Source organism: Arachis stenosperma, chromosome 7, assembly GCF_014773155.1.
Source record: "Arachis stenosperma cultivar V10309 chromosome 7, arast.V10309.gnm1.PFL2, whole genome shotgun sequence".
NCBI classification, from domain to species: Eukaryota; Viridiplantae; Streptophyta; class Magnoliopsida; order Fabales; family Fabaceae; genus Arachis; species Arachis stenosperma.
Window position 1 is genome coordinate 59,540,341 of NC_080383.1, and position 26,149 is coordinate 59,566,489.

The 26,149-nt window shown below is 35.4% G+C and overlaps 1 protein-coding gene across 3 annotated transcripts in view; it reads left to right on the forward strand.

Annotated features, from left to right (window-relative positions):
• The first annotated feature begins 14,677 nt into the window (after positions 1-14,677).
• The window catches only part of LOC130940855 (N-glycosylase/DNA lyase OGG1), a 42,443-nt gene continuing 30,971 nt past the window's right edge, over positions 14,678-26,149 (forward strand). The window contains exons 1-4 of one of the 3 annotated variants that reach the window (XM_057869122.1): positions 14,678-15,523; positions 16,081-16,291; positions 16,554-16,836; positions 25,013-25,513. In XM_057869122.1, the coding sequence (XP_057725105.1) occupies positions 14,784-15,523; positions 16,081-16,291; positions 16,554-16,787 (1,185 nt within the window). In that variant the 5' untranslated portion in view covers positions 14,678-14,783 and the 3' untranslated portion in view covers positions 16,788-16,836; positions 25,013-25,513. Of the gene's footprint in view, positions 15,524-16,080; positions 16,292-16,553; positions 16,948-25,012; positions 25,514-26,149 lie in introns of those variants that run through there. The other 2 variants (XM_057869123.1, XM_057869121.1) reach the window with 2 other exon arrangements.

Consider the following 26,149-nt stretch of genomic DNA (forward strand, 5'->3'; position numbering starts at 1 on the left):
TTCTGTAAGCTATGAACAACTAAACCTCCTAGGTTAAGGTTAGGAGCTCTGCTAATTCTTATGGCTTAATAATATCACTATTCTATTTTGATCTATGCTTGATTCTATTCTAAGATGTATCTTCGTTCTTCATCCTGATGAATTGGGATTGTAACTTGACCGTCATCCCTATTTACATGGGTTCTTGTGAGTCCTTGACGGGATAGTATTGAACCACAAGCTTGATTATACATCTCTTAGATGGCTAATCCACTACTTTGTTGGGTACTTGGAGACATCAATGCAGTTGAGGTACAGGGCGATTAGGGCCTTTGTGGTATAGGCTAGAACTAGGAAGCGGTGTTCTCTAATCCAAAAGATTTGACCTTGTCAGTGGTGTTTTGAGTAGGATCACCAAGGGAATGGATTGCTAGAGCTTCACCCCCGTTCAGATTAGATGACCACTGACTCGGCGTTTGATCTGAAGCAGAGGAGGTTAATGACCACTAACCTGGCATTAGTCATTTACAGCCCGCCATGGAATGAATCCTCAGAAGTTGGAGTAGACAGTGAGAAAAGTTGATCCAAATGGAAGAAGCATCTCCGAAGCCTCAATCGTTCTCATACCATTTATTCCACATCTATCTAGTAGTGTTTTATTTATTTATTCTGTTTGTGTATTTTTCACTACAACAATAATCTTTTTTATCCGCCTAACTAAGATCTATATGGTAGCCATAGCTTGCTCAAACCAGCGATCTCCGTGGGATCGAACCTCACTCACCTGAGGTATTACTTAGACGACCCGGTGCACTTGCCAGTCTATCTGTGCGAAACTTGTAGAGTCAATTTCGTGCACCAAGTTTTTGGCGCCGTTGCCGGGGATTGTTCAAGTTTGACAAACTACCGGATTATCTTGTTGCTTAGATTAGGTATTCTTTATGGTTTATTTGCTCTTTTGTTTGTGTCTTTTGTTTTTATTTTCAAAAATTTTTCAAAACCTTTTCTTTTCTTTAGTAATCTTTGTCTTTTGTTTGGGTCTTGTGTCAGTATTTAAATTTGGTGTTCGGTCTATTTTCATCTTTTTCTTTAAATTTTTGAAACTGTTTTTCTTTTCCTTTCTTGATATTCAAATTGTTCTTGGTAATTTTTCTTGTTTGATTTTAAAAATTTTAAGTTTGGTGTCTTTTAGTTGTTTTTCCTTTAATTTTTGAAAATTAGTGTTAATAGATCTTAAATTTCTAAGTTTGGTATCTCTTAGTTATTTTTTTTCTTTTTCTTTAATAATTCGGAAAGTACAAAAATATTTATTTTACCTTCATTCAAAATTTTGAATTTATTTTACCTTCTTAATTTTCAAATCTTATCTTATCTTGTTTCTTTCTTTTGACTTTTTCAAATTTTAAATCTCCTATCTTAATTTTAAATCTTCTTTTAATTTTGAATTTAAAATCTTTAAATTTTTAAATCTTGTCTTATTTTGTTTCTCTCTCTTGATTCTTTCTTTCTAATTTTAAAATTTCAAAATCTTTATTTGACTTTTTCTCTCCAATTTTCGAAAATCTCCTTTTAATTTTTAATCTTGTTAGTTAATTAGTTGTCATATCTTTTCTTAATTTTTTTTCATTTCTTATTTTGAAATTTCTTAATTAATTTTTTATTTTTGGATTAGTTTTTATTTTAATTATTTATTTTCGAAAAAAATTATTATTCTAATTCTTGTCTCTTTTCTTCTTTTTGGTATCTCACTAGGAGATCTCTATACTCTGACATAGGGACTCCCACTTTTCGCTGTCTCTTGTTTGTGTAAGCAGGAACAACAAGAGTGCACTATGAATTTAGAGGGAGAGGCACAACCAAGAAGAACCTTGGGGTCTTATACAACCCTCACTCCTGACTTCTATGGAAGCAGCATTAGTATACCTCCTATTGGAGTAGCTCATTTTGAGCTCAACCCACAGTTAATTACTCTAGTGTAGAAAAACTGCCAGTTTCAAGGACTTCCTCAAGAGGAGCCCACAGAATTCCTTACTAAATTCTTGCAATATGCTGACACAGTGTACACTAATAGAGTAGACCAGGATGTCTACAGGTTGTTGCTCTTTCCATTTGCTGTGAAAGGCCAAGAGATGGTTAGATAATCAACCCAAGTTTAGCTTGAACACATGGAACAAAGTGGTGAAAAAGTTTTTGAATCAATACTTTTCCCCAAAGAAGCTAACCCAGCTAAGACTAGACATTCAAGGCTTCAAACAAGGAGATAATGAATTCCTTTATGATGCTTGGGTGAGATACAAGATGATGCTATGGAAATGCCCTACTGAATTATTTTCAGAATGGGTAAAGTTAGACATCTTCTATTACGGACTCACAGATATGGCAAAGATGTCCTTAGACCATTCTGTTGGTGGTTCAATCCACATGAGAAAGACAATTAAGGAAGCTCACGAGTTCATTGAGACAGGTGCCAGCAATCAACATCTGTACTCATCTAATGAGACTCCAACAAAAGGAGAGGTTAAGACAGTGACCACTGAATCTAACCCTCCAGAATATAGTAAATCATTAACCCAGCAGTTGCACTTTCTCACACAACAAATGCTAAGCTTACAAGAAGAAGTGCAGAAGACCCGAGCCTCCAGCAAGAATATGGAAGCACAGTTGAACCAGGCTAAACAGCACTTGTCTGAACAGATAAGAGAAGAGTGCCAAGCTCTTCAATTAAGGAGTACCCTGAACACCCAGCCTCAGAACAGTAAGAGGCAGAGAGAAGTGCTGGCAGAAGATGAACAAGTTGTAGTTCAAGGTAGCCAGGGCGTCCAATGCCCAGAAGGGGGCATCTAGGGCATCCAACGCCCAGAAAAGGGCAACCCAGGCGTTGAACGCCAGTCCAAGGGAGGCTAGGCATGTGTAAGTGTTGAGAACACCTTTCCTAAGCAAGTTATTAGCCCTTCTATAGGCACCATAGACACTCACCCTGCACCATTCATGGTCCTTGAGTACAAGGCCAAGCTACTATACCCTCAAAGACTCCAGAGAGCAGAAAAGGATAGGTAATTTGCCAAATTCTTAGAATCTTTCAAGAAGCTGGAGATCAAAATTTCCTTTGCAGAGGCTCTTGAATAAATGCCTTCATATGCTAAGTTCATGAAGGAAATACTGAATAACAAGAGGGATTGGAGGGAAGTACAGACAGTGGTGCTTACTAAGGAGTGCAGTGCAGTTATTCAGAGGAACCTTCCTCAGAAACTTCAGAAACCCCTTAACACTCTTCCTAGAAACACAGAAGTGAATCCAAGAGAAGAGTGTAAGGCCCTCATTAATACCAAGGAGGTCGGGCCTAAGGTGGTACACACTGTTGAGGAACCAAATGAAGAAGAGGCTCAAGAAGAGGCTGAAAGCACATGGTTGCACGCCCCTCTTATGAGCAAAAAGCCTAAAGTACCACACCCTCAGAAGACCCAAAATGAGACCAAGGACGAGCACTTCTCACAATCCTTGGAAGGCTCTAAGAAGCTAGAAATCAATATTCCTTTTGCTGAGGTTTGGGAGCAATGGTCTCTATCTACTGGAAGAAACCTCTCTGATGCTGAGAGAGGCGAATTAGTGATGAGGTTATAGAAGGATTACATGATTATCAAGGTCCTTCAACCTCCACTACCCGCTGACAAAGGAGGTACTTCCATGCAGAGTACAATACTGAAGCCTCCTCCCTTAGTGAAAACTAATACAGTTTCCCTAGAAGGAAGGTCCCAAGAAGAAGATGCACTGGGAATAGAGAAACAATACAACCCCTACCCTAACAAGCAAGGAGAATCAAGCTGATCACACTAAAAGAAAGCTTGTTAGGAGAAATTCAAATCCGAGGGCACTAATCTCCTCCTTTTCCCCCTTGGAGTCATTTCTGTTAACCAACTAGAAGAAGCGGAAGAAAGTCAGCTAACTGTCAAGCTGGTGACGTTAAAAAAGTGCTTGTTAGGAGGCAACCTAACCATAACTATTTATTACTATTTTTCTTTAAGTTTATTTTCATAATTCTTTTTATAAGTTTGTGATCATGTGCAATAGTCAGAACAGAGACAGAGACATTCAGAGATGGAAAACGAACACCCTGGAGCAAGTACCTTGCTGGCGTTGAATGCCAGGCAAGGAGATAAGAGTGGGCGTTCAACGCCCAAGAAGAGTAGCCAAGCTGGCGTTGAACGCCAAGGGAGGAGTCCCTAGTGGGCGTTGAACGCCCAAAAGGAGGTAGTGACTTGGCGTTGAACGCCAGAGAGGAGGACCTCATGGGCGTTCATCGCCCTGAATGGGGCAAGAAGCTGGCGTTGAACGCCAGCCATGGAGCAAGGGATGGGCGTTCAACGCCCAAAAAGGGGTAGGGAATTCGAATTTCCTAGCCTCTCAAGACCAGTGGGTCCCACAGAATCTCCACCTACCCCACCTACCTCACCCTCTATCTCTCCCTTTTTTTTCTTCTTCTACTCTATTTTTCCCTTTTTGTTCTTAGTTGCTCGAGGACGAGTAAAGTTCTCAAGTTTGGTGTTGCAAAAGCTTTGCTTTTTGACTGCTACCATCCCTAAATATGGCACCAAAGACTGGTGAAATCTCAAGGAAGAGGAAGGGAAAGGCACTTGCCTTTACTTCCCTCACTTCATATGTCACTTATGCAATTCAGCTGAAATTGTCATAGAAGGAGACATCCCCATTGAGGAGGACAAGCCCATCACTAAAAGAAGGATGGAACATGTTAGAGAGCTTATACATACATCTTATTTTTGTACTACAAGACTATTCTATCATATTTTTGTACTTCTTAGTTTTTAGGTTAGTATATATAGGCAAGAGTTCACCCTTGTTAGAGAGCTCTTGGCCACTCTACACGTTTTCCATTACTTTTCTGTAAGCTATGAGCAACTAAACCTCCTAGGTTAATGTTAGGAGCTCTGCTGATTCTTATGGATTAATAATATCACTATTCTATTTCAATCTATGCTTGATTCTATTCTAAGATGTATCTTCGTTTTTCATCCTAATGAATTGGGAGTGTAACTTAACCGTCATCCCTATTCACATGGGTTCTTACGAGTCCTTGACAGGATAGTATTGAACCATAAGCTTGATTATACATCTCTTAGACGACTAATCCACGACTTCGTTGGGTACTTGGAGACATCAGTGCAGCCGAGGTACGGGGCGATTAGGGCCTTTGTGGTATAGGCTAGAACTAGGAAGCGGCGTTCTCTAATCCAAAAGATTTGACCTTGTCTATGGTGTTTTGAGTAGGATCACCAAGGGAATGGATTGCTAGAGCTTCACCCCCGTTCAAATTAGATGACCGCTGACCTGGCGTTTGATCTGAAGTAGAGGAGGCTAATGACCACTGACCTAGCGTTAGTCATTTACAGCCTACCATGGAATGAATCCCCTGAAGTTAGAGTAGATAGTGAGAAAAATTGATCCAGAAGGAAGAAGCATCTCCGAAGCCTTAACCGTTCTCATACCATTTATTCCACATCTATCTAGTAGTGTTTTATTTATTTATTCTGTTTGTGTATTTTTCACTACAATAATTATCTTTTCTATTCGATTGACTAAGATTTACAGGGTAGCCTTTACTTGCTCAAACCAACAATCTTCGTGGGATCGACCCTCACTCCCCTGAGGTATTACTTGGACGATCCGATACACTTGCCAGTCTATCTGTGTGAAACTTGTGGAGTTAATTTCGTGCACCACCAATGTGTAGAGGACGAGGATATGAACACTTTTACTGGATTAAATTTTTATTGGAGTTATAGATCTCAAGAAATCAAAGTCGGAAGCTCTCGGGTTCCATGGAGTTTACGTTCCCTTTCTCTCTCTTTATTTTTTCTTTCTTAACATTAATGCAAGAAATGAGATGCTGATGATGGTGATTAAATGATAAGGATGGTTTTGAATAAAATTTGGTGACACGTAGGGGGTTGGGTGTCACAAAACCAAGCTGCTGAGTCAGCGATTCAAGTTATAAATATCCTAAACGGATAATTATGAAAACTGGATATATTAAAACACAAGTAATAATATATATGAGTTACTAATATAAATGACATTAACAACATAACAATAAAAGATATACGGTGAAGCATTAGCAAAGCTACGTTCACCGAGAAGTACCGATATTTACTCGTATCAGCGAATATCGAATTCGATAATAATACTATTAATTAAACTTTATTTTTAAATTAAAAATATCAATTAAGTAAATTAATATATATATAGATAATTTTTATTATTTATAAATTAATAAAATTATAATTTTAATTATGTAAAATATTTCATCATAACAAGAATATATATAAGAATATGAATTTGATTGATTTCAAATAGTTGTAAAATTAATTTAATTACTTATAATAAAATAATTTCTAAAAATAAGGAACTCCAATTTATAAAATAAGTTATAACTTATTTATATTTATATCTTCAAAAATCTGGGTCGTTACACCAGGTGGCAGTAAGCTCCAAATTCGTTTTTGACTTCCTAGCGCTAAATGCCAGGTCTGGCATTAAGCGCCCTATGAGGCAGAGAGCTTGCACACGTTACGAGACACCTGGCGCTAAACGCCCAGTTCCGCGTTTAGTGCCAGATTGACAGAATGGCTGCACACAATCCAAAGTACTTGGGCCCTAAACGCCAGATGCGGCGTTTAGCGCCAACTCAACAGAATCAAAATTCTTCTCTTTACTTCTGCATAGACTCTGTCAACCTGATGAGCGGATAATTTATACGCTTTTTGGCATTATTTTTAGATAGTTTTTAGTATAATCTAACTACTTTTAGGGATGTTTTCATTAGTTTTTATGCTAAATTCACATTTTTGGACTTTACTATGAGTTTGTGTGTTTTTTTGTGATTTCAGGTAATTTCTGGCTGAAATTGAGGTACCTGAGCAAAACTCTGAAAAGGAGGCTGACAAAGGACTGCTGATGCTGTTGGATTCTGACCTCCCTGCACTCGAAATGAATTTTCTGGAGCTACAGAACTTTAAATGGAGCGCTCTCAAGGGCGTTAGAAAGTAGACATCCAGAGCTTTCCAGAAATATATAATAGTTCATACTTTATTCGTGATTAGACGACGTAAACTGGCGCTCAACGCCAGTTCCATGCTGCATTCTGGAGTCAAACGCCAGAAACACGTCACGAACCAGAGTTGAACGCCAAAAACACGTTACAACTTGGCGTTCAACTCCAAAAGAAGCCTCTGCACGTGTAAAGCTCAAGCTCAGCCCAAGTACACACCAAGTGGGCCTCGAAAGTGGATTTCTACATCAATTACTTACTTCTGTAAACCCTAGTAGCTAGTCTAGTATAAATAGGATATTTTATTATTGTATTAGACATCCTGGATCTTGAATTGTATTTTTGATCCTGTGATCACGTTTTGGGGGCTAGCCATTCGGTCATGCCTGAACCTTCATCACTTATGTATTTTCAACGGTGGAGTTTCTACACACCATAGATTAAGGGTGTGGAGCTCTGCTGTACCTCGAGTTTTAATGCAATTACTACTATCTTTTATTCAAATTCAATCTTATTTCTGTTCTAAGATACTGCTCGTACTTCAACCTGATGGATGTGATGATCCGTGACACTCATCATCATCCGTCCCTATGAACGCGTGCCTGACAACCACTTCCGTTCTACAAGCGAAAGCTAGAGTATGTATCTCTTGGATTCCAGATGCACGACGCATGGTTGCCCTTGCCTGACAACCGAGCCTTCCATTCCGTGAGATCAGAGTCTTCGTGGTATAAGCTAGAATTGATGGCGGCATTCATGAGAATCCGAAAAGTCTAAACCTTGTCTGTGGTATTCCGAGTAGGATTCAGGGATTGAATGGCTGCGACGAGCTTCAAACTCGCGATTGTTGGGTGTAGTGACAGACGCAAAAGGATCAATGAATCTTATTCCGACATGATCGAGAACCGACAGATGATTAGCCGTGCTGTGACAAGAGCATTTGGACCTTTTTCACTGAGAGGATGGGATGTAGCCATTGACAACGATGATACCCTACATACAGCTTGCCATGGAAAAGAATAAGAAGGATTGGATGAAAATAGTAGAAAAGCAGAGATTCAAAAGGAACACAGCATCTCCATACACTTATCTGAAATTTCCGCCAATGATTTACATGAGTAACTTTATCTTTATTTTCTGTTTATTTATCATTATTATTCGAAAACTCCATAACCTTTTATAATCTTGCTTACTGAGATTTACAAGATGACCATAGCATGCTTCATACCAACAATCTCCGTGGGATCGACCCTTACTCACGTAAGGTATTACTTGGACGACCCAGTGCACTTGCTGGTTAGTTGAGCGAAGTTGTGAAATTATGTTTAGACCATGGTATTGAGCACCAAGTTTTTGGGGCCATTACCTGGGAATCAATTTCGAACAACAATTTAAGTATGAATCACAATTTCGTCCACCACAACCCGATCCAAACTTAACCTGAAATAATCAAAACAAAAGAACGACTCAAAGTAGCATCCAAATAGGCTTCAAATACTAAAATCTCAATTAAAACTCAACAAATTCATATCTAAAATAATAAGAAAATAAAAAAATATGCTCACGTATCAGCCGTCGTCGCTCGTGGAAGGTCTGTTCGCTCATCGACGTCGCACGAATGCCTACTTGGAGCTGTTGGCATTGCTGCCACGAAGCACTACTCCATCGTCACCTCTGCTCACCTCACCATTCTCCACCGCGAGTGACGTCTACTTGCTTTTTCAGTTCTGCTTGCTTCTTTGAGTGACGTCGCTATTCTGCTCGCCTCTCTACCATTGTTCTGCTTGCTTCACTTTGTTTTTTACCATTGTTTTGTTTCTTTTTTTTATGATTTTATTTATTTTATTTCTAAAATTATAGGTTATAAATTCAAATAAATTTGTAATTTGATTTTGTGATATTGTTCATTTGATTGGTGATAAAATAAAATTAATAATAAAATTTGTGATGTTTATTGTTGGTTGTTAATATAGTAGTAAATTAGTAACAGTAATAATAAAATTGAAGTGAAACAAGATGAGTTTAAGATATTTAACAATTTAACAATATGAAAGTGTTGGATTTTACTGAGAGATTTGATACTAACTTGGATAAGTACAGGCGAATTGTTAGGCCAATTGTTCTTGTTTGGCTTATGCTTATGATTCTTATGTGTGGCTTATTCTATTTGTCTCTGAATCCCTCATTCTCAACTTGGAATATTTTTCATTTTTATTTCTTTGATTTTTTGAATAGTTGTAATAAATAATTATCTGAATTTTGATACCATATAAATTAAAGGTGTGGTAGTATTTTAGTTGGTTGAATTGGTTCAAATTTTGTGTTCTAGAAAAAAAATTGTCTTGATAACTTTTATGAACTATACAGTTAAAATAGACCAGTTTTATATTAATTAAACTTAAAAATTTGTTTGTTATTGTTGTTTTTGATGGTGGATATTATGTGCTTGTCAATCATGTGTGTTTTGTTCTTTTTTATTATAAATTTTTATGCGAAATTATGAAGTTTTGAATTTTATTAGTCTAAAAATTATTGAATTTTTAATAATTTTATTTTATATTTAATTAAATTAGTTTAATTATGGTTGAATTTCGTTTAGACCATTAAACTATTGAATATGTCATTCAATTGGTTCACTAATCGGTTCGAATCTTTTAACTATGTTTCAAGTTTTTTGGAGAGGTTGAAGTGGTATCTACAAAAAATTCGATACTTACGTTAGCAAAAATTTTAGGCAAATTTTGTATAGATTAGAATTCAAAAAATACCGAAGATGTTAGTATATTTATAGTCGTAGGTAGTGAACTACTAACCACTTATAAAATGGTTCCACATTTCATAGTGGGTGGTTACTCTCTTTTATTAGAGAGGTTGTTGAGATCTCCTTTTTAGATTAATAGAAAAAATTGTAGGAGTTGCTTGTTTATTAAAACAAGTCGGGGATAAATCTATGTTGTTGTGGCCGACCCCAGTGAGGTCGGAAATGGATCTAGACTCTAGTTTTATAGATTATTGATTGAGTTTTTTATCATTTTGAGTATGCAACTTCTTTATTTCTTTTTATTGTGTCGTCAAAATTATTTTAGGCTATCTTATTCATCTAAAAAAAATTACACATATAAGAATTAAGAAGCGTTATAAATTTTTTCAGACAAAGATTCTTTAAAGTAAAAAGTTGATAAAATGATAAAATAAAAAGATTTTAATTTTGACGATTTTAAAATGTTTGAACTATTAAATAGTTCAACTAAAAAAATATAATTTTCAAGTTTTTTAATAATGGTCAAATAATTCTTCTTTAATTTTGATTTATTAATTAGTTATTCATATATTACTTAGTTTTAAAATATACTCTTATTTTTTAAATTATTATTTTATTATTCATCATCTATTTTATCTTTACCATTCTATCACTAATAATTTAATATTTTATGAATATTTGTCTTTGATATTCTACTTATTTTTATTGAGTTTGAAACTATTATCTTATCTTTTCAATCTTAAAATTAATAATTTTATAATTTATTATCAATTTTTTTTTTAATTGTCCAACTCTATAATTGTAATTCTTTATAAATTTTCTTAAACTATGATTGTTTATCAATTGTCAGATATAAATTTTTCTTAGTCGAAGAAATCGCCATTTGTAAAAAAATAGATTTTTTTTTCGTTCAAATAATCAATTGATTAGTAAATGGAGATCGTTTTTCTTTTTAAACAATCAATTATTTTACGTAAAGACAAAAGTTTTCTTTAGTCAATCGATTTTGTTATTTATCTAATTAATTGGTTAAGAGATTTAATTGATTAGTTGATGTATCCAATTAATTGGCTGAAAAAAATAATTGATTAGATCTCTTCATAATCTATTATTTTTTTGACACAAATAACAATTAATTGATGAAAAAAATTTCTACCTAAGGAAACATATAAGATATAACTCGTACACTTTATCAATCGATTTCTAACTTAAAAAAATCAATTATACATACAATCGATTTAGTGAGATTCCAATCAACTTAATTGACACTAAAATTCAGATTCGTTACCCACTAAATGATTGTTATTTATTCAATTGACTTTATATATATATATATATATATATATATATATATATATATATATATATATATATATATTCCCCATTGTTTACGCCATCAAATAGATCAAATATCTAATTTATTATATAATTTCTTTTTCTCAAATAACTCGCATTGCTTTCTAGTAACACCTTAATTCAAAAGAACGATAACGGTTGAATATTAATTTTACAATATAACACTTGATTTTAGAAAATTAAATTAGTAGAAATTTGTGTACATCATTGAATTTATGACTATCTTCATAAAACACATCACGATGGAATTTTACGGATATTATCTGATCTGCATTATGGTAGAATCGGATTATAAATTTGACACTAATATTTGTAGATTCGATTTGCAGATTTACATATCCGCACGTCTTATATAAATAATATAGTTTAAAAAAGTAAATTCTAACGTGATATGAATTTTAGTGTGTTATTTTATAAATTTTATGATGTCTTGTTTTTAATTTATTATGTTATACTTTAATTTAGAATAATTAAACTTAGATCTTATGTTATTATTTTTCTTTTGTTATTCAAGAGAATTTTTATTAATAATATTTAGGAGTAAATAGTTTAAACATGTGAAAAAAATATATTTTTTAGAGTAAAAACGGGTCTTAAAACAATTTTTTTGAATTATGCGAATATACCCAATATCGCGGATCGGATAGGATCCAACTTAAAAAAATATGGATATCGTATCTGATCCGATCCGATGAGTGTAGTGCGGATCGAATAGTATTAGAGAAATTCTCCACATACAAGCGTTTTTTTATACAAGCCTTTACAAGTGCACTTTCTTCTTCTTCTTGCGCACGTTCTTCTTCCTTTTCCTCTTCTTCTTCTTCTTTTCTTTCGTTTCTTGCCTCCTCTTTCTCCTTTTTCAACCATTACTGCACGTTTTCATTGCATCTTCTTTTTCTTCTTGCTGCATGTTCTTCTTTCTCTTCCTCTTCTTCTTCTTTTCTTTCGTTTCTTGCCTTCTCTTTCTCCTTCTTCAACCGTTACTGTACGTTTTCATTGCACCTTCTTCTTCTTCTTCTTCTTCTTCTTCTTCTTCTTCTTCTTCTTCTTCTTTCGTTTCTTGCCTTCTCTTTCTCCTTCTTCATTTACGTGCTTTTCTCTCTGTTTTTCTTTCTTCGTTATTTTCGATTTCCATTGTTTTTTGACATCAACCTCTGAAATCGTTTTTGAAGAAGAAGAAGCAGCAGAAGATGAGGAAGAGAAAGAGAAAGAGTTCTGAATTATGCATAAGGTGTACTTCAACGAATTTTGCGTGTATTTCTTAAATCCTTTGGGTGTAGTTTTTGTAATCCTTTAGGTGTATTTCTGTAATCATTCGGGTGTATTTCTATAATCGTTTGGGTAAATTTCTGTAACCATTTGGGTGTATTTCTGTAATTCTTTGGGTGTATTTCTGTAATCGTTTGAGTGTATTTCTGTAATCGTTTGGGTGCATTTCTGAAGTTCCATTATCTTCAAATTTGACAAGAAACTCGTTTTCATGGAGGAAGAAGAAGAAGAGTCGTTTATAATGCATGGTGAGTAGCGCGCTTTGGAAACAGGAAGTGGTTGAATAATGTGCGTTTATTTACTCTTGAATGTGGGAGTGTAATACGTATTTTTTGTTGGGCTTGTACCAACTTGTAAGACTTGTAAGCCAAAAAGACTTGTATGTGTAGCAGGCCTCATAGTATTATAGGCTATATCTGATGCGATTCGATCCATGTGTAGCCCTACTTAATTAGATTTGATTGTAAAAAAAACTTCGATGTGAATTAAACCTGGTCCTCAAAGAATTTCAAACCAGACATTTTAGTCCCCTAAAATTAATTACTCGATTGGTCCCTAACAATTAATTCCGTCAATCACTTAGGTCCTTGGCTCCGTCAACTCTAACGGAAGACAAAATGGTCCCTGAAAACTCTAACATGGGACAAAATGATCCTTGACAACTCTAACAAGGGACAAAATGATCCATGACCCCTTTATTCGAAAACGACACTGTTCTTCCCCAATTTTTTATCATATATCGCATAACCCTAACATTCATACTCTCCTTCTTCACCTTCACAGTCTTCTTTTTCGTCTTTTTCTTCCTTCTCTTTAGCTCCAAAATTAAGTCATGGTGTAATTGTCACACGTGTCGCACCTACCTCAATATGTCATGGACCACACACTTCCTAAATCTTTGTGACTAGTACATCCACTTCTTCTGCACTTCACCCACCAAAAGCATCTACTTCCATGTCTTTGATAATATCACCTCCAACCTCGACAACGTCCACGACATCCTCGAGACCAAGTTCCACAAATACTCCAAGGGCACGCCTTTCTCCACTCTCCGGCAAGCAATATAGATTGTTGGACATTAGGACATTATGAGAAGATTCTCCTTCGACATCATATGCAAATTCTCATTTGAAATAGATACCGAGTGCTTCATTCCTTCTTTCCCGGAGTCCAAGTTGGCAGACAGTTTCGACCTCGCATCCAAGCTATTACAACGAGCAATGTCGTCGTTACCGCTCATATGAAAACTGAAGCGATTACTGAATATTGGTTCGGAGAAGAAGCTAAAGGAAGCTATCGAAGTGGTGGACAATGTGGTCATGGAGATGTTAGGGCAGAGGAGGAGGGATATGGCAACGACGACGACGAGTCTTAACAAATCAGACTTGCTGTCTAGATTCATGGGATCCATCGAAGACGACAACTAGTTGAGAGACATAGGCATTAGTTTCTTGAGTATGAATTGGTTGAGAACAAGTTGAGGTTTTTTTTGTGAACATTAAATTTATAGAGTGTGCATTCTGTAGTTTGAAGTTACAGTGTTAGACTGTTAGGCTGCGTTTGTTTCTAAGAACAGGACAAGACAAGACACTGAGAATAGGACAGGACAAGACACTGATGGACAGAGACACAAAATTTGTGTTCTTGTATTCTGTTTGGTGATAAACTAGAACAAATTATGAAAATCTAATTTATTCTCATTTTTTTTCATTCAAAAAATTTGAGATGAAAAATATAATAATAAAAATATATAATTATGAAAAATTAACAAAAATAATGAAAAAAATGAAAAATAAGTTGTGTCGCTTGTTAGTGTCCCTATGTCCTTCCTGTCAGGATGGACACAAAATACACTAATTCAGTCTGGACACACGGTCTCTGTCCATGTAACATGATTTTGTGTCTCTGTGTCCATGTCTCAGTGTCATGTCTCTGTAAACAAACGCAGCCTTATTGTTATACGAGATATAATGAAAATTGGGAGAGAACAATTTTATTTTCGAACAGAGGAGATCAGGGACCATTTTGTCCCCTAGTTGTCAGGAACTATTTTGTCCTTCGTTAGAATTAACAGAATAAAGAACCTAAGTGATTGACAAAATTAATTATTAAAGGTCAATCGAGTAATTAATTTTAGTTAGGGACTAAAGTGTCCAATCTAAAATTTTTTGAGGACTAAAATGAGTATATACTCTATTTTTTATAAAAATGTGATTTATAACAATAATTTACTTGAGACCTGACTCGATCCATTGCTGTATAACCGTTAACTGCTTCCTCTGAATCCCCTCGGAACAACAGAGAAAGGGAGAAAAAGAAAAAGGAGTGACATTGAAGCTGAAGGTGAGAGAGCGCATGCACACGATCAATTTCAAGCTCAATTTCAATTTGAGACGAATCATTGTCATGAAGCCAAAAAAATCCCCAAACGCAAAACCTCCATCGACGCCTCCAACTCCACAAATCAAAACCCTCCACAGAACCCGCCGCTCCATCGTCAAACCACCAATAGCATCATCCATTCCGAAACCCTTACAATCCAATCCCAACTGCGAGTGGGTCCCACTCAATCTCACGCGCCAAGAACTCTCGCTCCCGCTCACCTTCCCCACCGGTCAAACCTTCCGCTGGAAAAACACCGGCCCCAATCAATTCACTGGCGTTGTTTCCTCCCACCTAGTTTCCCTCAAGCACCTCCAAAACGGCGACGTTTCATACTGCCTCCATTCAACACACGCCCACCACCACCACCACTGCCGTCAGGCCATGGAGGCACTCCTCGATTTTCTAAACGCCGGCGTTTTGCTCTCCAACCTCTGGAATGTGTTCTCCGAATCCGATGTCAGGTTCGCCCAGCTGGCGGAGCACCTCGGCGGCGCCAGGGTGCTCCGACAAGACCCGTTTGAGTGCTTGATCCAATTCCTGTGTTCATCGAACAACAACATTGGGAGGATTACCAAGATGGTGGATTACATTTCCTCTTTGGGGACATACTTGGGCACTGTTGAGGGATTCAAGTTCCATGCTTTTCCCACTTTAGAGCAGCTCTCCTTGGTCTCGGAGGAACAGCTTAGAAAAGCTGGTTTTGGTTACAGGTTCATTCATTATCTTTTATACATATATATTCGGTTTCTGTTATGAACTTATGATGCACAAATATGAAATAAGTATTTGATATGAGCAGCAAGTCTATGCAAAAATTACTCACAAATTTAAGAAGTTTAAGGCAGCAGTATTTTATCAAACGATTTTGCTAGGTATACAATGACTTTTTTAAACAATGTGAACAATGAGCTCTAGATTTGACCCAATAAAGGAAAAAAACACTCCACCCCTAAATTATCTCCTAAACCTTAACATTAAGATAACCATCCGAACATCCAGCCATTGATAATTGTGCATGAGTAAATCGAAATAAAAAAAATAACTATCCGATTAAGAATAATCAACATAATTATCTGCATACCTATTGAATTGAACATCCGATATATCTATTGTTCATATTGTTTAGTATTCTCATTGTCTCCTTATACTTTTCCTTTATTCAAATATGCATATATATTCATACAATAAGCTTTTTGTAAGTGAAAATGTAGTACTTGTAAAATAGGTTATGAATGAAGGTGTTGAATTTTGAGTTGTTTTTATGTAGGGCAAAGTATATAGTTGGGACAGTGAGTGCTTTGCGATTGAAACCAGAAGGAGGCGAAGAATGGCTTAGATCTCTGCGTGAGTTGGATCTGGAAGAAGTTATATGTGCACTTTGTACATTGCCTGGGGTGGGTCCTAAGGTGGCTGCTTGCATTGCTCTATTCTCCCTTGATCAGCATCATGCCATTCCTGTTGACACCCATGTCTGGCAGGTTAGCTACGTAGCAGTATTTCTTGCAGCTTTCAGCTTGGGATATTTTTTCAGTTTGATTTCTATATATTACTATATTTGCTTTTTGAGAATAAGATATCTGTTGATTTGAGTGTGGCTTTAAGAGATTCATGATCCTGCTGTTTGTGATTTCTACCTAGTTGAATTATTCTCTTATTGTGCAATATATATGTTGTTTCCGCTTTATTGATTATATCATCTTGTAAAATGTTGTGCATGTGTCATTTTTAAACTTGGGTAAGATTGCTACGAGGTACCTCTTACCTGAGCTTGCAGGTTCCCGGTTGACGCCTAAGCTCTGTGATCGTGTTGCGGAGGCTTTTGTAACCAAATATGGTAAATATGCTGGCTGGGCCCAGACTCTTCTATTTATAGCAGAATTACCTTCACAAAAGGCCCTCCTCCCTTCACATTTGTGGACTATTGAGCAGCGCAACCATGGAAAGAAGGAAGATAGTGAAGAGGAAGTTGGTTAAGGAAGCAATTGTAGTCTTTCGGTCCCAAATTTTCTGGTTACTTTTTCGGGTAAGTTGCAATTATATATATTGCCTACTTAATCTTATGTTTAAGTACCTAAAAGGTTAAAACTAGTAACTATGAATCTAAGATGATTAACAAATATTTTTTAGTTGGAAATTGATAACTATTGGCATTGATTAACAATGATCAGGACTTATAGAGTATAATTTGCTACAGTACCCTTGCTCTATTCTCTGGACAATAAAAATGAGAATTCGAAAAATAGACAAAGCATATAGAGGTCAAAGATGACTTACTTCCAAGGTATATGTCCCCTACAAGCATCCAATCCAATATTCTCTTTATTTAATTTTTATACAGAGGCAGCTAAAATTGAGAAATAAAGAAGAAGACACTCCAATATTCTCTTCCCCCTCCCCTACCAAGAAAAGAAAAAGAAAAAGAGAATTACAGATAAAAAATGAACAGAGAATGCCCCTTGTCACTCAGCACCATAACTTATGACATTAACCTTTCACTACTCTCGGAGTTGATAAAAACACCATAACAAAGGGAGATAGTGGTTGGGCCTTATGTACTTAATAGCCAACAATAACTAACAAGAATGAAAGCATTTTCATGCAGCATTTTTGTGGGTGAGCAATTACCAACAGAACCAGAAGGCAATTACCAATAGTAATTATCAATGTTAAGGGACACAGTGAGTGTCACCAACACATTCATTATTATTATGAGTAAACTACTATTTTTACCAGGAAAGTTTTTGACGCCGACAAATTTACCTATGAAAAAAAGAAACTACTATTTCTATTCATAAAAGAAATTATCCAAACACTGAAAAATCACTAAAAAATGTTCAAATTACCCTTTTCCTAACTCTAATCTCAATACCCGTCTCCCAAATCTCAACTCTCTTATTCTTTTCATGGATTTTACCATCTCCTTCACCAACACCACCATTGCCACCAATCGTAAGCCTTACCTTCCGAGACAAAGGAAACTTCGGTGACGGACTGCCTACTACCAAGGATTGGATCCCGTCATCCACGCCTTCCTGCGTCACCTCCTGGTAGAAAGCGTCTCACATGCACCACCCGAAGAAATCCAAGATTCTTCACGACCTTGAATGTGTCGTGGACGGTGACAAAGGGGTCGGTGTCAGCATTGATGAAGAGCACGTGGCTAAAGAACGACTCCTTTGTGTAGGAATTGCTGCTCTCGATGCAAAGCTCGAGCTTGTCGCGGTTGTTGCCTTGAAGGCATGCTCTGAAGCTTCCTTCAATGAGAGAGAAAAAGACGGTGTAGACAATCTGGTTACTGTCATCGTTGTAGTCGGATTCGAGGTGGGAGCCGTCCTTGGTCTCAACGAGAAGGAATTGAGTTTCTAATGGAATGTCTCTTCCTTTGTCTCGCATTTTCTAAGCCATACACCATAGCTTGAAGCGGAAAGAGGAAGGTGGGGCTTACAGTTAGTGGCTGTGGTGAAAGAGATAGTGAAATTCATGAAAAGAATAAAGGACGGTTGAGATTTGGGGGAGGGGTGTTGAGATTAGGTTAAGAAAAGAGTAATTTGGGATGTTAGGTGATTTTTCAGTATTTGGATAATATTATCGTACAAAACTATCTTTTATGGTAGAAATAGTCATTTCTATTTTTCTTTGGTAGATTTGTTCGCATTTAAAATTTGGGTAGGTGGAAATAATAGTTTACTCTTATTATTATTGTTATTATTGTTGTTGTTGTTGTTGTTGTTATTATTACCACCCATCCCATTAATTACCTAAAGCATCAAAAGAGTTGTGTGGTATCTCATGATCTCATCTGGTGGTTGAAGATTAAGCGGTGCTAGACTGCTAGTAAACTGTAAACACAAGATTATTGGTTCAACCCTTTTGGCCAGGCGTTTACGCTCAAGTCATAACGGAGTCATGTTTTGACTTTTTCAACTTTTATTTGATGCTTAATTTGAGGTATTGAAAAAGTAAGATAGTATTTTTTGTGATTAAGGCGGTACAGAAATATTAATAAGTATTACTAGTCTAGTTATCTAAATAGTAACTACCCAGGAAAGAAAGTACCATTCAAGAGAAAATGTAAAAATAAAAAATAAAAAAAGAAAAGAAAGAAAGAAGGAATTGTATATTTTTTACTTGCCGTGATCAAGCGATCAGAATCAGATTTTGAAGCTCAGGTCAACGCATGATGAACCACAACGAGGAAGCCAAAGTTATACTCAGCAGCAAAGTCAATTGAATTACCCCACTAATCTGCAAGTACATGAAATGTCATTGCATTTCAACCGTGGTCCAAATTTCAAGTTGTAATAGACAATAGTATCTAGTTGTATCAAAATTTCCTCTCCTACTTTATCGGCAATTGGTCAATCAAAACATGCAAATATGAAAAGGTTTGAACCTCTGGCCGTAACCGGAGTTTTGGGATTTCAAAAGTTATACAAAACATGCTAAGCAGGATTAGCAGCTAATAACCCTGCCGCTGCCGCTGCCAACCACTACCACCATAATTGCTGCCACCGCATTTTTCTCTTTATCACCACCATAACCTGTCCATTGGGAAAAATCATTTAGAGTAACTCCAATGAGCAAGATCTTGAGACCCTATTTTTGACAAAAACAGGAAAGGAGTATTGGAGGGGAGAAGAAATGAGTTCCTGTACATATCTCAAGGTGAGGAGATCTTTCTAAATAGGAATTCAAATTGACCAATAATAACTTGTCACTTGGCAAGTTATTATAAAAATAAATAATTATATAAAATTTAAAATAATTAAATAATAATTAAGTTAGTAATAATTATAATAAATAATTAATTATAATTAATTTATTAATAATTAATTAGATTAAATAATTAAATTTTTATTTAATTAATGATTTATATTAATTATTTATATCATAATTAATATTGAATATGTTTATATTATTATATTAAATTATAATTAATTAAATTTATTTATATTAAAAAATAAATTTAATTTTTACACCTTATAAAATAATTTTTAGTTGGGTTAGTTATTTTTATTTTTAAAATTTAATATTGTGTATTATTGTTATATATGAATTTATTTAATATTAATATCTTTTAATAGTGAACTATTTTTAAATTTATAAATTTAAATAATATTATTGAAAAAAATTAATTATATTAATTTTAAATATTTTAATTAATTAATTAAATGAGATCACAATAGAGGCTAAAACTAATTTCTCCTAATGAAGAAAAGAGATACTTTAAATTCTTATTTACTGTTTATGATGCAACAACTGATGCAAAATTATTTTTTATGACAAATAAACCATGAATATAAACCAATATGAATTCTTAATTGGAGATAGTGTTATGTGAATTCAATCAATTCATTATCCATCATTTGATTTCACAGAGAAACTTTTGCATCGGGAAAAAGCATCCATGCATTAACCAAGTTGGGAGCCCCACCTACTCATTTTAATGCCGTTTCTAATAATTATTGTGTTTGTTTAGGTGTTATTAAATTGATAAAAAAATTTTTAATAAAATTTTTTTATTAATTTTTGTGTGTGTTTAACTATTTATCAAATTTTTTATAATAAAAATAAAAATATTAAAAAAATTAAAAAATATTTTTTAAAAACATACCATTTATATTTTTTTATAAGATTTTTTTAAAAAAATATTTTTTACATAATAAATAAAAAAATACTTTTATATTATTTTATCTAAATATAATTAATAAATAAAAAAATCTTTTTACATAAAATATTCAAACATAAAATTACTTTTATTTTTAAATTTTTTCTAAACATAACGTCCAAATATACCCATCAACTGTATGAGATTTCAAATGGGTTTTTAATTATTTCTAAAAAATCTTAAATCCCTAATAATCCAATGACTTTATGTTACTAAATAATTGATTAGCTATGTCCTATTTGATCCAATTATCTTGTACAAAAGGATCCGATTGTAGTTTTAGCATCACTACGCAGTGCTATAAAAAAAGCCGCTATTGTCGTCGATTTTGGTGGCATAACAACTTGTTGACAACTAGAGATAGGCAAGTAGTGATCAATAGGATAGAATAGTTGAGTTAGTCATCAACATTGTTATTGTTTCTCGCAAAGGAGATGACAAAGATGACACCATTATGCAAGATTTGGATGAGAAAGAATTTGGCGGTGGCAATAATAGATTAGAGAATGTGTAATAGGATTTTTTTAAGAATTTGTATAATGGGAGAAGGAAGAATACTAAATTAGTATTGTGTTACTATTGAATAGTATGAATAAAAAGGAATGTAAGCACATAATATTTTTCTATTTCGAGTGAGGGTGATATTTCAAGAGCCCAACTCTCCAATAGCTAAAGTAGTAATTCTCTACTTCACTATTGATGCTACCTTTACCTCATATCATTTATTTTCACAGGCAATCGTAACTAAGACCCAGCATTTCTAGCCTATTACTCTTTTTTTTGTAAATTCTTTGTTGGATTATCTTCTTCAATGTCTTCAACATCTTCAATTGATTCCTCTTCAGTTGGGCCATGTTGGTTTGGATTTAGAATTGCATTAATTATCTCCCCTCCATTATGACCTTGTCCTCAAGGTCCATATTTGGAAACTGCCTGCTGAGTTCAGCCCTATCCACCCACATGGTCTCATGGCGAGGAACTCCTTGCCAATAAACAAGGGGTTCAGTTCGAGGTTCTGTCGAAGTGGAGACAACACAACTCGCTATGATGGCGGCTGAAGGGAAGACGATAATTCAGCTGTGATGGCGTTGACAATGGCGGAGGACCGTGGAAGGGTTTTAGCACTGACACATGAAAGACCAGATGAAGGGCATATGACTCCGACAACTTCAACCGGTAAGCCACCTTTCCTACCTTATGAATGACATTGTAGGGACCATAATACATTTTTCATAGTTTATTATGTGTCTCCAAGGATAGGGAGCACTGCCTATAGGGTTTAATCTTAAGAAAAATCCAATCCCAAGGTTAAATTTCATGTCCCTTCTATGTGAAATCAGCTTGCTTCTTCATTTTATTTTGAGCCATTTGAATAAAGTAAGTTAGTTCCTTATTCAAAATTTCCTGCACCTTTAACATCTCATTCACCTCTATGATACTTGTAGTTCCTGAGGAGTAACCAGGGAGTACATTTATGGTAAATCCAAATAAAGCTTCATGCAGAATCATGTTAATGGTAGAATGGTAGGAGTCATTGTAACAGAACTCTTTTCATGATAAATAGGAGGTCCACTGTTTTGGATAGGTGTGTGTGAACACTCGTAGATACTACTCAAGTGTTCGATTAACCACCTTTATCTGGCCATCACTCCGAGGGTGATATGCAGAACTATAAAGCAACTTAGTCCCACCTAATTCAAACAAACTCTTCCAAAATTGACTCAAGAAAATCATATCTTGATCTGAAACAATAGTAACAGGAAAGCCATGTAACCATACTACTAAATTGATGAATACCTATGCCACATCCTTGGCTGTAATCCCAGGTTTTGGAGCACTAAAATGACCCACTTTGCTGAAACAGTCCACCATCACTAGGATCCCAGTAAACCGAGCCGACTTAAGGAGTTGCACAATAAAATCCATGAGAAATATCGGCCCATTGTCTAACCAGAATTGGTAACGGCTGTAGCAAGCCTTAGGACTTGGCAGGGATGTATTTAGTGACTTGGCACTCTTGACAATGCTAAACAAACTTGTGAACTTGGCCTCGCATTCCAGGCAAAAAAAATGACTCCCTTAGGGCCTTGTAAGTCTTGAGAGAATTTTTCCATGTTCGCTCCTAAGTGATGAGTGAAACTCTTGCAACAATTCAGTGAGTGGATGAGGCAGTTGGGCATAGTCCAAAATAAATTTCTGATTATAACTTGTTAACCCAAGAAAATTCCTTAATTGCTTAAGGGAAGTTGGCTTCGGGCTAGCTTGTATGTCCCAAATAATCAACCTGATTCTGACCAAAAGAACATTTAGAAATTTTAGCATTTAGATTAGGAGTATATAGTATAGCAAGAGTAGTTTTGAGATGCTCCAAATGATTCGCCCATGTACGACTGTAGATGATAATGTCATCAAAGAAAACCGCAATGAATTTTTGTAGGTAAGGTTGTAAAATCCGGTTCATGGTAGCTTGGAATGTAGAAGGGGCATTGGTAAGGCCAAACGACATTACCATAAACTTATAGTGACCTAAATGAGTCCGAAAGGCTGTCATGTGAACTGAATTTTCATTCATTCTAAGTTGGTGGTAGCCTGACCGCAAATCAATCTTAGAAAAATATTCGGCACCAAAGAATTTATCAAGTATCTCTTCTATAGTTGGTATAGAAAAATTGTCCTTAACCGTAATTATGTTGAGAGCCCTATAATCAACACAAAGGTGCTAACCACCATCCTTCTTTTTAGCCAAAATCACCAGGCCAGAGAATGCCCTATGACTTTCTCTAATCACACCTGTTTCAAGCATCTCTGCGACCAACCGCTTCATTTCCTCTTTCTGAATTTGAGGATATTTGTAGGGTCACACCTTAACTAGCTGGACACCTCGGTATGAGCTCAATTTTATGGTCAATTTCCTTAGTGGGAGGGAATTGTGTAGGTTCCTCAAAAACCTGTTGGAATTCTTCTAAAAGCTGCTGAATATCTGCCGGTGCTGTTGGTCTCTTCCTCAATCATTCTCAGGTGATATAATGTAGTTTTGACCTTATTCATCACTAATTTTTACAGCATTCTATTACTAAGCCCTTCTGGTTGCAATAACCTTTCTCCTTGTAATTTCACCTTCAAATCATGCACTACGAACTCCATAGTCAATAACCCACAATAAATAGTGACATAACCAAGACTCATAAGCGATTGGACACCTAGAACCAAATCTGCATCTTGCAAGTCTAACATACACATGCTGATATTAAACTTGTAGCCTTGGAGAATGAAGGCAATTTCCTCACATTGTGCTTGTCAGCCAATACTATCTCCATTTTTCACTAGTACTTGTAAAGGAGTCACATCACGCATGAAAAATGCAAGTCTCTGAGCCACACTAGTTTTAACAAAATTATAGGTACTGTCCTCATTAATCAACACCATTAGGGGCTGGCCACTATATGTTTCCTTCAACCTGAAAGTCGTGGGTTGGTACTATCCCACTAAAGCATTGAAGCTAATCTTTGGTTGCACCAGTTCAATAATTATCGGTTGTTCAGGTCCTTCAGTAATTACCTCCTTTGCTGGTGATTCCCTCAACAGCTCCTACATTGCATCCTCTCCATTTAATAGATGCAGTGTGGTTTTGCAGTGATGGGAGGATGACCATTTATCCCCACAATAATAGCATAATCTTTTAGATCACTTTAGCTTAACCTCCTCTGCTGATAAGTGTTTGTAAGGGGTGTTTGGATCGTGTTTAGGTTGTGTTTGGGTTGTAGTTGGGTTTGTTGCTGCAAGGGTAGCTGTAGGATTGGGTGTGTTTTTTGTTGTTTGAATTCGGTTAGTTGGTGGAGTTGGGGTGCCGAAGTATGTGTTGGTGCTTCGATTGTTAGTGGTCGTGTATGGTTTCAGGCTTTTAGTTGAGTGTGTAGGGGTCGTAACATGCTTTTGTTCATGGAATTTGGCTAAGGCTACTGCGGTATTATATTCTTGAGGTTTAGCTATCATCAACTTGTATTTGAGATATCCTGCAAGCCAGCAATAAACAAAGATACCAACCATTCTTCATTCAAACCAGTCACTTTAGTTGATAATTCCTCAACTAGGTGCGATATTTTGCCATAGAATTAGTTTGTTTCAGCTCCTTAAGAACTACTTTTAGGTCATAGAAATAATTTTGGTCGTTATGTATTAATAATGCATCCAAGAATGAGTCATAAGTATGTCGAATATCATTTTTCACTAACCAACGATACCAGGAATAGATAGGACCAGTTAAATGGAATGAAAGCATCTTGATTATCATCTCCTCAGGCACACTAAACCATTCAAAATATTCTTGCACCTTGAAAACCCACTCCTCAACCCTTTCACCATCAAAAATAGGTAGTTCAACACACATACCTATATTTTCCAAGTGGAAGTGATTAGAATGATGATGATGCTGCTTGTTGTTGTTCTCAAAGTCAGAATCAGAGTACTCTTCTCTAATAATCTTCTTTTTCTTCTTGAAATCTGCTAACATTATTCCTTTTATTTCGTTCAGGAATTCTTCTATGGAGTACAAACGGTCATTAGTATTAGAAACCTTGCTATTAATTTCAATTTGACTCCGCTGTAAGGCTGCAATTTCTACTTGGAGTCTTCAGAGTTCATCGGTATCCACAATCTCTTAATGGAAGCACCAATGATAGATTAGAGAATGTGTAATAGGATATTTTTAGGAATTTTTATAATGGGAGAAGGAAGTATACTGAATTAGTATTTTGTTACTATTGAATAGTATGAATGAAAAGGAACGCAAGCACAGAACATTTTTCTGCTTCGAGTGAGGGTGATACTCCAAGAGCCCAACTTTCTAATAGCCAAAGTGGTAATTCTCTACCTCATTACTGATGCTATCATTAACCTATATCATTCATTCTCACAGACAATTGTAACTAACTTTGTCATGTAGGCATTCTAGAAGCAATTTGTTACATCACATAATCTTGGCGCTAAGCTGGGCTTTTCTTGATTTTAGGGCCCAACATCTCTGGCTTATTACTTTCTTCTTTTTTTTTCTGCAAATTTTTTGTTGGACTGTCCTCTTCAATGCCTTCAACATCTTCAATTGATTCCTCTTCACCTGCGCCATCTTGGTTTGGATTTGGACTTGCTTTAGGCAAAGAGAAGTAGATAGCGATTATGGTAGCGATGATAATAATGCTAGTTGGGGATGAATATTAGATGAGGAAGGATTTGAGTGGTAGGTTGCGAATTGGGGTGGCGGCTGTGGCAAACGATTGAAGATTAGGAAGAGAATAGGTTAAATTCAGAAGGGTGTTTTAATAATTTTTAATAAATTTTTAAAAATTAAATAATTTTGTCAATCGAAACTCATATTTTTTAATACAAAATTAATTTTTTTTATAAATTTGCTAGTATTTTAAATGTTTGTGGATCAAAATAGTAATATTTTTTAATTTTTTAAATTTTAGATATTATTTATTAATATAATAGAGAAATGAAAATAATAATAATTATTTAAGAATATAAAAAATCAAAGTAACAATAAGAAAAACAATCTTACTATACATACAACCTTTTTTGGTAAATAAGTCCAAACAACTTAACCCTAACCCAACAAAACCTACTTACATAATACGTGCGTGAAATCACACTGTTCTTCTTTGTGTTTCTT